This window comes from Engraulis encrasicolus, chromosome 3 (assembly GCF_034702125.1).
Source record: "Engraulis encrasicolus isolate BLACKSEA-1 chromosome 3, IST_EnEncr_1.0, whole genome shotgun sequence".
Lineage (NCBI taxonomy): Eukaryota > Metazoa > Chordata > Actinopteri > Clupeiformes > Engraulidae > Engraulis > Engraulis encrasicolus.
The window spans coordinates 23,435,559-23,449,514 of NC_085859.1; the positions used below are offsets into that span (position 1 = coordinate 23,435,559).

At 47.3% G+C, this 13,956-nt stretch overlaps 1 protein-coding gene across 1 annotated transcript in view; it reads right to left on the bottom strand.

Annotated features, from left to right (window-relative positions):
* Nucleotides 1–13,956, bottom strand: part of notch1b (notch receptor 1b) — a 52,969-nt gene continuing 39,013 nt past the window's right edge. The window contains exons 23-35 of the mRNA XM_063195034.1: nt 12,718–12,975; nt 12,241–12,353; nt 11,457–11,774; nt 10,574–10,827; nt 9,656–10,120; nt 9,048–9,196; nt 7,197–7,410; nt 6,461–6,551; nt 5,829–5,997; nt 4,343–4,641; nt 3,553–3,700; nt 3,128–3,225; nt 1–2,835 (exon numbers count right to left, since the gene is read on the bottom strand). Coding sequence (XP_063051104.1) covers nt 1,459–2,835; nt 3,128–3,225; nt 3,553–3,700; nt 4,343–4,641; nt 5,829–5,997; nt 6,461–6,551; nt 7,197–7,410; nt 9,048–9,196; nt 9,656–10,120; nt 10,574–10,827; nt 11,457–11,774; nt 12,241–12,353; nt 12,718–12,975 — 3,953 coding nt within the window. The 3' untranslated portion in view covers nt 1–1,458. The remainder of the gene's footprint in view (nt 2,836–3,127; nt 3,226–3,552; nt 3,701–4,342; nt 4,642–5,828; nt 5,998–6,460; nt 6,552–7,196; nt 7,411–9,047; nt 9,197–9,655; nt 10,121–10,573; nt 10,828–11,456; nt 11,775–12,240; nt 12,354–12,717; nt 12,976–13,956) is intronic.

Below are 13,956 nucleotides of genomic sequence, written 5' to 3' on the forward strand. Positions count from 1 at the left end.
TATGAGATATCAAACGGTTAAATTTATTGTTGAAAGGAACAATTTTACAGAATTAACAGAAAATACATTTAATGTAAACTACAATTTTGTAGATTGAGAACATTTTATACATTTCAAATGAGCCCATTTTTTTATTTCATTGATTTTGTTCAATTTCATGTCACGCTGCCTGATGCTCAGACAGGTTAACAAGAGGTCAATAAATATTGCTTAACATACTGTTAAAAAACCTGACCTCCCACTCTGGCCCTTAAAATATTTTATGGTTTATTCTGCAATATATTTATATTTTTTTGTCTAGACACCTCAGTAAAACTGAGAAAATATATATTATTTGCGTGTACTCCTGTTGTGCATGTTAAACCTCAGAAACATCTCTTTTAACATTCGGATGGCATCCTGAACACTTCAGAACTCTCTGAAAACCGAAATCCAGCTCACAAGATAAGCACACACAAGTCTATACTTAAGCTACAGACTCTAACTTAAAATACACAGGTGGAGCGAGAGGGGGAGGGGGGTCTCTCCAACCCCTCTTACACACCCAGGGAACATCACAGCCACATGACTGTATCGCAGCAACTGGAATGGAAGATTATCAATATTTCAAAACATCTCCCAGAATAAAACAAAATGAGTGTTTCTTTAAAGGTATCTGGTGACAATGAAAAAATGGAACAGTAGTTATGTGTATCTCAAGAATATTTCACAAGAATAAATTGGCATACATGCACTTTTAAGACATCTGAACAAAATACAATTGAAACAAACACAAGTTTTTATGTTTTTTTTGTTGTTCTGGTAGCAAATGAAACATATAAAGACATCCCTGTGATTGTTCTGTTCTGTTCTGTTCTGTTGCAATGAAAACAAAGGCATAGAAAACAATCTAAATACTGACACAATTAAAATAACAAAAAACACATTCTATAAAATGTCCTTATAATAAAACGTAATTGCATTTTTTACAGGATTATACAATTATATAGAAAATATTTAAAAGAAAAAAAGGAGACTGAAGAAAAAAGTAGTCAAAAAATTAAGACCAATAAATACCCAGTGTGCACACCAGCAGAGGCCGAGGACTGTAGCCCGACCGAGGGACACAAACCAACGCTACAGACGCAGAGAAAGCCAACCCACTCTCAGCAGACCAGTGATATAGACGTTCAAATTAAAATGTCTTTCGGCAGACAAACAGGAAACAAGTATAAATTAAAAATTAGACATTAAATAAATTAAAAAAATGGAGGGAGGATGGGAGGGAGGAAACTTACTGTTAGTATCAAAGCTTATAAAAATCCTTCAGTTCAGTTTGTTTTTCACTGGTACGTCTCCCTAGTGTTTTTCTCTTCTTTTTTTGTCTTGGCAACAAATTTCAACCTATTTTGTACGATAAAACAAAAATAAAACAACAACAAAAAAAAAGAATTGAACTTGAAATGAAATGGTTGATTTCTATTTAAAGTGGTCGTTTGGAATGTGGCCCATCTGCGACTGCATGCTGGTGGGGGGGCTGGAGATGCCCTCAGACCAGTCCGACATGTTGGAGTGGGGCGACGAGCTGGACCACTGGTCCGGGGAGCCGGGGGACGGCGTCAGGAAGGGGTGGTCGGGCACCTGGAGCTGGTGGTTGGGCGTGTTGCCCTCCATGGGTGCCGAGTAGCTGTGCTGCGAAGGGGGGGTGAGGAACTGGGTGCTGGCCAGGCTGGGGCCCAGCTGGGCGGACATGATCTGGGTCTCCTGGGGCAGGATGGTGTGGATGGGCATGGAGCCTCCTCCGCCGCCCCCACCACCACCTCCACCCTGCTGGATCACCTCAGGACCCCCCATGTCTGCGGACATGAACCCAGGGCTCACGCTGCTGGGGGGGTTTGAGTTCTGCTGCTGCTGGAGCTGCTGCTGCAGACTCTGGGGCAGGGACTGCATGCCCTGGCCCTGCATCAGGTGAGTCTGGTTGGCCATGTGGTTGTTGGGCAGGCCGGGGAAGCTCATCATCTGCGAGAGCGTGGAGGAGGACAACCCGTTGTGCATCAGGCCGTGCGTCACTGCGCCGTTGCCCTGGTGGCCCCCCATACCCCCCTGCGGAACTCCTCTGTTGCCCATGCTGTTGAACTGGCCCTGCTGCTGGCTCATGTTGCTGTGCAGCCGGGACATCCAGTCGAGCTGACCGTTGGCGGCAGCGCTGGCCATGGGCAGGTGGGTGAGGCGGGGCGGCAGCGGGTCGAACTGCTTGCCGGGGGCCATGCCCAGGTGGTTGACCGTGGCCAGGTGGTTGACCTCGGGCGGCAGCGCCTGCAGGTGCGCCAGGGGCATGGAGGTGGGCGAGTGCTGGAACGGCGAGGCCATGAGGGGCGGCGACGACACGTCCGAGATGTAGCCGTGCGGCGACTCCAGCGAGTCCACGGGCGACAGCACGGCCGAGCTGTCCAGCAGGCCGCCGCGCGGGCCGTCCTGGGGCTTCTTCTTCTTGTTCTTCATGTCCTTCCCGCCGTTACTACCGTCTTTACACGCCACGCCGCCTTTCCCCGAGCCGGGCTTGCGGGCCTTCTTGTTCTGCACGTTGTTCGGCTTCATGCTGTTCAGGTAGCCGTTGGGCGAGCACAGTGGCGGCGAGAGGCTGTTGGACAGGGGGGCGCTGTGCACGGGCGGGCTGCGCACCAGGTTGTACTCGTCCAGCAGCCGCACGATGTCGTGGTGCATGCGCTCCTGGGCAATGTCGCGTGGCAGCCGGTCCATGTGGTCGGTGATCTCGCGGTTGGCAAAGTGCTCCAGCAGCACCTTGGCAGTCTCGTAACTGCCCTCTCGCGCCGCCAGGAACAGTGGGGTCTCCTCCTGAGGGGGTCGAGGGAAAAATATATATATACAAAATTATACAATCTGTAAATAGTATATGAGGTAAGCATATAAAGTAAATGTGGATGAAACCTGTTATCGGGTAAATAAGGTAAATAAAATGATACAAATAATTTTAATCTATCATACTTTCCCGTTTCATAAATAAATAAATAAAAAACTTCAGCTTCCCCTATATTTCCCGATAAAAGACATCATTTTAATCATTTTCTGTATACTGTTGGTACTGTTGGTAACAGTGGATTAATTGTTGATTTGAAAGTATGCAAACCTTATTGTTCTGCATGTCTTTGTTGGCTCCATTCTTGAGAAGAACGACGGCTGCATCCATGTTGTTAACGGCTGCTGCCCAGTGAAGAGCAGATTTACCTGCACACACACACACACACACACACACACACACACACACACACACACACACACACACACACACACACACACACACACACACACACACACACACACACACACACACACACACACACAGAAAAAATAATTAATATCAACACATTCTTAACACTGTCCTTTATCAGTCACCAATGTTCTGCATACATAATTTCAGGGGCATAATTGTTAGTATCTGAAAACATTTCTACACACAAGAAAGTAATTACTGCATTATTAGAACAACATTTTTATAACAAAAATGCCATAAACCGTAAGAACAGAAACGAAACATTAGTCACTGAGACATACCAAAGTCGTCGACAGCGTTGACGTCTGCGTGGCAGTTGATGAGCTCCTCCACCATGCCCTCCACGGCCAGGCGAGCCGCCAGGATCAGGGGCGTCGTGCCGTCGTGCATACGGGCATCCAGGTCCGTGGCTCGATTCCTGATCAGGATCTAAGTTTAAAAAAAGAGGAGAAATTGTAAGTCTCTGCTCAGTGAGCCAGTTTCAACCATTTAGCTCAATTCCAGATCAAGATCTAAGTATGGAAGAGAAATTGTGCATCTCTGCTTAGTGTGCTGGTTTCAACCCATTTAGTTATTAATGCACTGACTAATAGGTTAATGATCCATTATAAATGACGCGACTCCAACATGAGTTGAAATGTTGCATCAGTGCTTACACAGCCTGACTCTGACTTAAAAAAAACCCTGGGCTGAATATTTCTGAACCAGTCAAACCCAGCACTGCAAAACACTAAATCCATGGACGACACAGAGATTGCATAACCTTTCTGCAAAAATTGCAACTAGGGCAGAATTTAAAATGTTTAATTTTTATCACTTGATGAAATTGTGTGCACTAAGTTTTTTTTTGTTGTAGCTTTGAAGAGTTATTCGAACCACTCAAGAAACTTAAGTGCAAGACCATCGAAGCACTTTGTGTTGCATCTTCTAGTTTATGATAACAATAAAATGATAATGATGATAATATCATTACTGTTATTATTATGGTTATTGCTAATGCAGCATTAGTAGTAATGTTATTACATTCTCTTTAATAAGTAGAAAACACCCAGGCGGATGGAGGCTCCTTACCTGGAAGACTCCCTGTGCGTCGGCAGCCACGGCCGCGTGCAGCGGGGTGCGTCCCATGTTGTCCTGGATGTTGGCGTCGGCGCTGGCTTCCAGAAGCCTCTTGGCGGCGTCGGAACGGGCGTAGCGGGCTGCCAGGTGCAGGGCGGTCTCGCCGGTGCGGTCCGTCTGGTTGTGCAGGTTGGCGCCCTGGTAGATGAAGTCGTTGATGACGTTGGCGGACGTGTCCTCCTCCTCCTCGCTGTTGCCCGTCTCCAGGCCGCCACCGCTGCACGAGGCGATCATCAGGGGCGTGAAGCCGTCTGGGGGAGAACGAGAGAGAGGGAGGGAAACGGAGACATGAGCTACCGGCACATTTCGGCAAGTTAAAGTATGCACATCCCACTTTGGCTGATGAAGACCTTGTGGAGTCCAAACGTTGCCCTCATTTTATTCATATGAAATGCAGCGAAGACGAGCAGTGTGGCAGACTTTTTTCCGCTTTCTACTGGCACGTCCACCATTCCACAAGCACGTCTATCTGAGGACTTGGAAATAAAGATCAGCCACTTGAGACAGAAGAGCTTGGCCCCAAGGACACGCGTAATTCCAACGCTTTAATACCATACAGCAAAAAAAAAAAAAAACATGAAAGCTCACTTAACGGAAAGCCAGTCAAAGAAAATGAACCCAACTCTAAGCGTTTACAAAAACAAAGCTTTTTCTGCATAAATCATTGATATTGGATTCCGAATGTTTGGGAGGTTGCGGCTTTCTTTCACAAAATAACACACAAGCTTCTGGGCAGTCTATATCAAACCAGCTGTAAGCCTTTACAGATTTTCCCCCTTTTCACAAAAAGTTAACGTTTGTTGCACAAACCCTTTTGACTTGATTCAAGCACAAAGTTCAAGGAAAAACTTCATAAAATGCTTCTTGGGCCATTATTTGTGAGGGAATTGAAATCAATAATAAATGATTTTTATTTCATCACCATTCCACCCCTTTTGAAAAATGTATAACAAAAAAAGCCAGAAAGAAAGAAATAGCAAAATCCTCAGCGTATTTTAATCGAGGGGTTATTTCCCTGACTGAAAAGAAAAGCTAGAAAGATTCCCATTAGATGTTGGCTCAGCTGCTTTGATGTGGAGCCCCTTTTCCCTCAGGATCTGAGGCTTACACACACAGCTCACGGTAACACACACACACACACACACACACTCACACACACTTTATCCATAAATCCATCAAACCTGCCCAATGATGTGCGAATAACAGAGCAGTACAACTTAAAATAAAATAAGAACTTTTCATAATCGAATTGAGAATTGTTATTATTACAACTAACAATTATCACTATTATTATTGCAATTAAATCTAAAAATGGAAAGAACCATATATTTTTACGGTAGACATTTTTTTTTATAGACTTAAAAAAACTCTTCTCTCGTTTTTTTTCCTCCGTCTTCGACCTTAAAGGCCTTAAAGCATATCTTGTTCTGTACAGTACCTGGCCCGCGGACATTCACGTCCATGCAGTCGTTCTCGATCTCGCCCTGAGGGGGTGTCGGGGCGATGTTGATGTTGGGGATGCGGAGGTCTGCGGCGTCCAGGTGCTGCTGCGTCCACTGGCGGTGGTCCGTGTGGTCGTCCAGATCCAGCATGGCTTGCTCCTCAAACTGCACACACAAGAGAACCTCACCATTACCACAGCTCTTACAATATACTGTAATTTAGTAGTAGTGTACCGTTAAGTAAGTTACTGCGAAATGCCCATTATAAGGTTCCTGATCTGCTATATAATTGGGTAATTTCCAGCATTCCTCACGATTAATTTTTTTTTCCACAGTATCAGTAAATAAGTTAATGAAAAATGGCCATTGTAGTTTCTTGATATGCAATGTAATTGGGACACCTCCAATATCCCGCCCTACCATGTTGAAAAATATTCAGAAGTTTTATGATTTGCTGTATATATATATATACACTGATACACAGCCAAAACAAGAAAAAAATAGAGTAAAAAAGTAAAATTCTTAGGCATAGTATACCTATTGATGCACTAGTTTGTACAACTAAATTTGTGCCTAGAAGTGTAAAGAACGGTTTTGCGAAAAGTTCTCTGAGAGGTGGTTTCCTTACCCTGAAGCGCTTGTGGTCTGATGGCTCCTCGTCGCCCCATTCGTTCTGGTTGTCGTCCATCAAGGATATGTCCGAGAGGTTCTTCAGTGGCCTGCAAAGACAGACACACAGCCATGAGTGTAGTGTACTAGAACCGGGGTCTGGTGGCTAAGGCTTTCAAGGGCGCATGGCTGGAAGTGTCCGTCTAGATGCCTTCAGAGACGGCCAAGTTCTCCAGCCTACCCTACTCGCTACACATCCCATCCCCTGCAGGCACACACACGCGTGCTCGTTAACCAAAAGCTAACACCTCTGCTGCAGCTAGGAGCTGAGCCCACACCCTCTTCCACGCGCCGCAAACGAGTCAATTAATACGCCACTGATCGTGACCCGTTGTATCAGCGCGGCACTTGATCAAAGCCCACTCTCTCCACCCCAGTTAAACCAGCCCATCACCACCCCCCACCACCCCACCCCACCCCCACCTCACCTCATACTCCGCACCCACCCACTACCACAAAACACACACCCACCCCTCCCAACAGCCCAAATCCCCCACCCCAAAACCCTAACCCCCATAGACTCAAGCACACACTCCAAGCACACTTCCAACGCCTGGAATCTGGTAGAGGACCAGCAACTGTCCAGCCAAAGACAAAGTAAGGTGGTGCCACTGTACCACCAGCCTGGAGTGGCGTAGCCCATGGAGGATAAGAGGATGGATGGCTGGCTATATATGGATGGCGGTGACACTTACTTGAGGCCGACCGAGTCCTCGCCCACGGGCTCGCGCCGCTTCTTCTTGTTGGTCTCGCTGGTCTTGAAGCCCTCGGGGAACCAGAGCTGGCCGTGCTCGCGGCGTCGCTTGCGGGATGCCACCATGCCCACCCCCACAAAGGCCAGCAGCACCAGGCCCGCCAGCACCACGTAGATGGGGTACAGCTCGTTCTGCGGAGGCTGGATGTTCTCGCCTGAGGAGGAGGAGGAGGAGGAGGAGGAGAGGAAAGAAGGGACAAACGAAGGAGAGTGAGTTCCGGAGTTGTGGATGGGACGGAAATGGTGGTGGTGGTGTTGATGGAGGAGAGGCGGCCGGTCACGATGGGACTGTAGGACTTGGGGCGGGAGACCCAGACCCAGACTCAGACCCAGACCCAGACCACCGTCCCGGCTCCTCCTGGCCATGACACACGCACGGCACGGCACGCAAGAAGAGAGAGCGCGGAGGAGGGAAGATCTCGTCTGAGAGCGCCAGCCAGCAAAAAAGGGGGCGCAGAGAGAGACGCCGACCAGAGAAGGGGAGCGTGCGTTAAAATCGGGGCCGTTTCATTGGGTAATAATCAGAATTGCTAACCACTCCTGGTCATAAAAGGATCTAGCGGAGACGGCGATGGATAAGTGTGTGAGGGAGAGAGGCGGAGAGAGGAGGAAGCACAAAAAAAAGAACTAAAAAAAAAAACACCTCCTCTTCTCTTTCAGTTCAGGGCGTCAAGAGACAACTTTACCAGTCCTTCTTTAAGGGAGTGAGAAAAAAAGAACGAAAAAAAAAACGGGGGGATTAATGAACTTCAAATTACTGTGCACGCTTTAAGCTGTAAAGACGGAGGATTTATTAGGATTTTCTAGATAACAAAGACTCCCAACTTCTAGCACACTCCCGATCAATTCCCCCCCCACCCCACCCCTTTCTTTCCACTAACGATTCTGAAATGATAAACTCTCCCCACCTAAACCCTTGGAGATGCGTTAAGTCCTGGTATTACACTCAACGAGGTGAAGGTTGCAGCAGCCCCTTCATCGCGCAAGGAAGTGTGTCTTTTGTGTGTGCGTGTGTGTGTGCGTGCGTGAGTGAGTAACGGAGGGAGAGAAAGTGTGTGTGTGTGTGTGTGTGTGTGTGCGCGTGCGTGCGTGCGTGAGTGAGTAACGGAGGGAGAGAAAGTGTGTGTGTGTGTGTGTGTGTGTGTGTGTGTGTGTGTGTGTGTGTGTGTGTGTGTGTGTGTGTGTGTGTGTGTGTGTGTGTGTGTGTGTGTGTGTGTGTGTGTGTGTGTGTGCAGACAGAGCAAGACCAAAGGAGAAGAGAGGAAGACATGTATTGAACCAAAAGCAGATGCTGTGGATATCGGTACTAAAATCTGCATTTTGTGCACACGCGTTTTAACGCATAGAGATGTTTAGGCATTGGGTCGGATAAGTTCACTCTGTGCAATTCAACGAGCTGCAGCAGAGTCAGGCCAATTTCTACGATTTCTTATCTTCCTTCTCTTCCACAGTATATAGCTTCATAAACTATTAAAACACCAAATTTATGTCAATAGGCTGCTAAAATATATTAAAAAGGGGTGCAATCATGAACTGGCCATATTACTGTGAAGAAGACCCTCATGCCAGTTCATCGTCATATGGCTCTGTAGGCATCTGCTAAATGTAATGCAATATTTTGGGGATCGTATGCATTCATGCAGGCTGGATAGTGTGAGAGAGTAAGGAAATGAATGGAAGAGCATGAGAAGAAGATCAGGAAATGACCCTAGGGCCAGAAACTGGGCCCCCATATGGTAAGGTTCTTTAGCCCACGAAGCCACAACACTGCAATGCAACGTCATACACTTACTGGCCACGGTCTCGATGACGTATTGCATGTCGAGGGATCCGCGGGACTGCAGGGCTCCTAGGAAGGCCGCCACGTCGGTGGCACTCTGGAAGCACTCGGTGGACTGCGTGTAACACTGCCTGTTGTCAATCTCCAGATACACGATCGACCTGATGAAGGTTAAACAACACACAGGCTTGGTGTTACTTTTCGTTTTCTTTTTTTTTTCCTGGCAGCAATTCCTTCCCCTTTTCTTGTTAATTTCTTAATAAGATATGTCATCATCGTTATTTTGAACACACACATACTGTACACACACGCACGCACACGCACACACACTGTAACGGTTTTTCCTTAGTGTGGATTAAACTAGCAAGTAACAGCAACTAACCACAATTCATGTTTTCAATATACCTGTATTGTTCACCCAAAAGTTTGTTCAGTTTATAGCAGTAGGTCAGTCCATCACCAAAAAAAATCCATTCCATAAGAAACAACAGTCTTTGACTTTGTTACAACACACATGCGCACACACACACACACACGCACGCACGCACGCACGCACGCACGCACGCACGCACGCACGCACGCACGCACGCACGCACGCATGCACACTCTCTGACACCTACCCCTTAACCTCCTGTTGGTCCAGCTCCCTCCTCCGCCTCAGGTTGACCACGTGGTACATGCTATCTGTGAGCGTGGCCATGACACTGTCCCTGACGTCGGCCCAGTTGTCCATCACCACGGAAGCGGAACGTCGTCTCCGTCTTCGCTTGGCGGCCGCTGACTGGTGCTTCTTCAGCTCCTGCTCGTTGCCAAAGTACGGGTAGATCATCAGCTCGCCCTTCACGTCGCGCCGGAACACCACGTTGGTGTGGAGCACGCGGCTCAGCTCGCGCAGGAAGCCCGTGTAGTTGCTGCGCAGCGTGTCCGGGTGGATGCGCACCACCACCACGAGGCGGCCGGCCGCCAGCTTCTCGGGCATGTTGTTGGCACAGTCCAGGCCATCCCAGCCGCACTCAGCGTTGTTGCAGCCCTGGTCGCAGTGCGTGTCTGAGTAGTGGTCTTTGCAGTACTGGTCGTAGAGAGGGCTGCAAAACAAGACAGTACAGGAAACATTATTTTAAGAACCAAGCAGGTCCTGTAGGTTCACATGGTTGGTGAACATGTCGGAATGCGTTTCTCTCTCTCAATTGCAAAATTGCAACATTTTGCACGCACGCACACGCGCACACGCGCACACACACACACACACACACACACACACACACACACACACACACACACACACACACACACACACACACACACACACACACACACACACACACACACACACACACACACACACACACACACACACACACACACACACACACACACACACACACAGTGCGTATTGTAGTGTAATGTGGTAAAATGTGATCAGACAGGGCTTGGAGCGCTCGCGAGACTACAGATCATGTTGATCCGGTGCTCATCTGCGCCAGATGAAGTCCAAATCGTAAGGACATGGGTCAGATTCTCATGAAGGCGACACTCACTTGCACTGGCCTTCCAGGTTCTGGCAGTCGAAGCCGTCGTAGAGGCATCCCGGGTTGTTGCAGTGCTCGTCGCACTTGCCGTCGTTGAAGTAGCGCCAGCACTGGCGCGCGGCCGAGCAGTTCTTCCACGGGTCGTCGAAGTTGAGCGAGCAGTCCCCACCGTCCCAGCCGCACTCAAAGTTGTTGCACTTGCTGTCGCACACGCTGTCGGCCGAGCGAAGGTCGCAGTCATCGATCTCACAACTGGCCTCCACCTATGGGCCACATGGCATCACGAGAATGCATTTAAATAACAGATCAATTTTAATTCAAAGTCAAAGTGTAATTTATGGTTAAATGTGGTTCTATTTGCTGCCGATTAGCACAGCAGATTGAAATTGCGTTGGAGCAGACTCTAATGTGCAATTAAACTGAACATGCAGATGCAGACCTTAATGATAAACAGACCTGCAAACTCGTCAAAGAAAAAAAGGTGACAGTGTACAGCGGGGGTTCTATTTCTATTCACGTGAATGACCTAATTTGCCGGGAAAAAGGTGACTGTCACCAAAAGGTGACGAGTTTGCAGGTATGGATAAATAGACCCACTCACGCATATACTACCAACAATGAATTGAATCATCTGTCCATCTGTCAACAACACATTCATGTTTCTTTCCCACATTTTCCTTCAATGTTCCATGATCAATAAGAATAATTATTAATAATAAATAATAAAGTTTTGTTATCATCATCACCATCATTATCATCATCATGGACTGGTGCTATGGCGACTCAGTGTTGCTGTCAGCGCACCAAAGTACAGTCCTACCAACTGTATTTTATACTACTGATAAGGCTATAATAAACTTCAACTTCATCATCATCATGAGATTTGTCGGACCTTGGGCACAGCGGTGATGTCGTCGCCCGGGCCACCGGGGAAGGTGTAGTCCAGCATCTGGCAGAGGCGCCCGTTGAAGCGCGGCGGGCACAAGCAGCGGTAGTAGGGCTCGGCGCTGGTGTACTGACACGTGCCGCTGTTGTAGCAGGGGTTGCTCTGGCACGGGCTGTCGGCCGGGTACTGGCACTCGGGCCCCGTGAAGGCGGCCGGGCACAGGCAGCGCGGGCTCTTGTGGCCCGACACGCACGTGCCACCGTTACGGCAGTGCAGCGAGCCGCAGGAGTGCGCGTCGCCCTCGCACGTAGAGCCAGTGAAGCCCTAGTGAAACAAAACGGGACGGGGGCAGCGACATAAGCCAGTACATTAGAATTCAATTAGATAATATTAGATATGATTACATTAGATTAGATTAGATTATATTAGATTAGTCTACAACTTTTTTATTACAGGTGTATAAATACAGTACTAATAGCACAGAGGCATGCATCAAATTACATTACATTCATGGAATATCCCCTTAAGACGCGGCTTTATACATTTGTTGTTACCAGTATGGTAATGACCAAGTCGTGGTGCATTACTAAAGGGCCTGTGTTGTGTCATAGTATTGTAGTGCTATGGTAGTTACATTTCAATGACTATTACAGCGTGCCACTGGAGGTACGGCGCGCATTAAGGGGCTACTATGGTTATTACAGAGGCAAACTTGTCTGTTATTCTCAGAGATATTTGTGGATTTTATATACTTATGCATTTTTCTGAGGGGGAAAGTGCTGTGACTCACCGGTGGGCACTTGCAGATGAATCCATGGGCCGTGTTGCTGGCTACGGCACAGGTGCCTCCGTTACGACAGGGCTTACCCTTGCAGCCATCAAACACCTGCTCACAGCGTTTACCTACAGCGGACATCAGGGAAGTTCGTTAATTCAAAAATACTACAAATGAAAAATTAATAATGCTGATGATACACACAACTTCCTCGACAATATTCACTTAATTTTCTGACATTCAATGGCAATAATGGCCAAACACGAGGGAAGCTCTTTTCCGTTTCATTCTTTTGGTTCAAGGTCAATGCCTCCAGGCAGTAGTATTTTTATTGATTGTGTTAGCCATTGTTAGTTAGCATTGTTAGTCATTTTTTGAGGTCATGTTGTCTTAATGGTATTTACTTGCTTGTCCAGCACTTGGATTCTCATTATCGTAATATATATTAAGTGCTCTACACATAAACTTGACGTGACCTTCCGAGTAGCGTACCTGTGTATCCGGTGCGACACTCGCAGCGGTAGTTGTTGGTGAGCTGCACACAGTTGTGGGTGCCCCGCGGGTCGCACGGGTTGGACAGGCACTCGTTTACGTCGCCCTCGCACCTCTCGCCCACGTACCCGGCGGGGCAGATGCAGTGGTAACCGCCAACGCCATCCACACACTCGCCGCCGTTAAAGCACTTGGGCTCCTTGGTGAGAGGGTCGGTGGAGGGGTTGCAATCATCCACGTTGATCTCACAGTGGATACCTGGAATGGATGAAAAGGTTTGGATGTTATGCCAATTGTTATCCAACCGTTTTGTCAGCCGGAATGTGTCGTGTCTGTATTTTTCTATTAACAGTTTATCCCTGTTGAGCCGTCGGAAATGGTTGTGTGGCAAGTCTTTTTATTTTTGTCCCTGTTGTGCAGCATCACTTTTACCTTATTCATCTCTACATATCTATGTACATTTGTAACATATTGAAATCATATCTGTTAAGGTTCTCTCAGGTTGATTTTACAGTGGATACTCGTAACTGTTGTGTGCAGACTTTTTACAGTTCGTCCCTGTTGCGCAGTACCACTTTGGTCCAATCAATCACTAAATGTCTATGTACAGTATATATTGAATATATTGAAGGGAGTCAACATCTCTTTCAAACCAAATTAACACGTGGCCAATAAATACAATTCTAGGATTTGGCGTTGCAATTTTAGCACCCGTAAGTACACATATTGAGTCATTGTGGAACAACAAAAGTACCCTCTCAATTACAATTCGGAAATATAAAAAATATAAAAACTGATGAAATGGACAATTACCACAGAAACAACAAAAAACTATCCTTAGCATTGGTTGGTTAATAGAAAACCACCCTGTTCCGAAAAACAAAGGCAATTAGCATTGGTTTCCTGAAGCACAAGGGTAATTAGCTAGATCTCTTAATGCCACACGTCAGACAGTTCAACCCCTCCACCTCATGAACGCACGTGTGTGTGTGTGTGTGTGTGTGTGTGTGTGTGTGTGTGTGTGTGTGTGTGTGTGTGTGTGTGTGTGTGTGTGTGTGTGTGTGTGTGTGTGTGTGTGTGTGTGTGTGTGCAGCAGATTTCCTGCCTGCTGGATGCACCTAATCCCTCATTAATGCAGAAGAAAAGAGAGAAAGAGAGAGAAGAGGGGGATGCAGAGAGAGCGAGAGAGAGAGAGAGAGAGAGAGAGAGAGAGAGAGAGAGAGAGAGAGAGAGAGAATG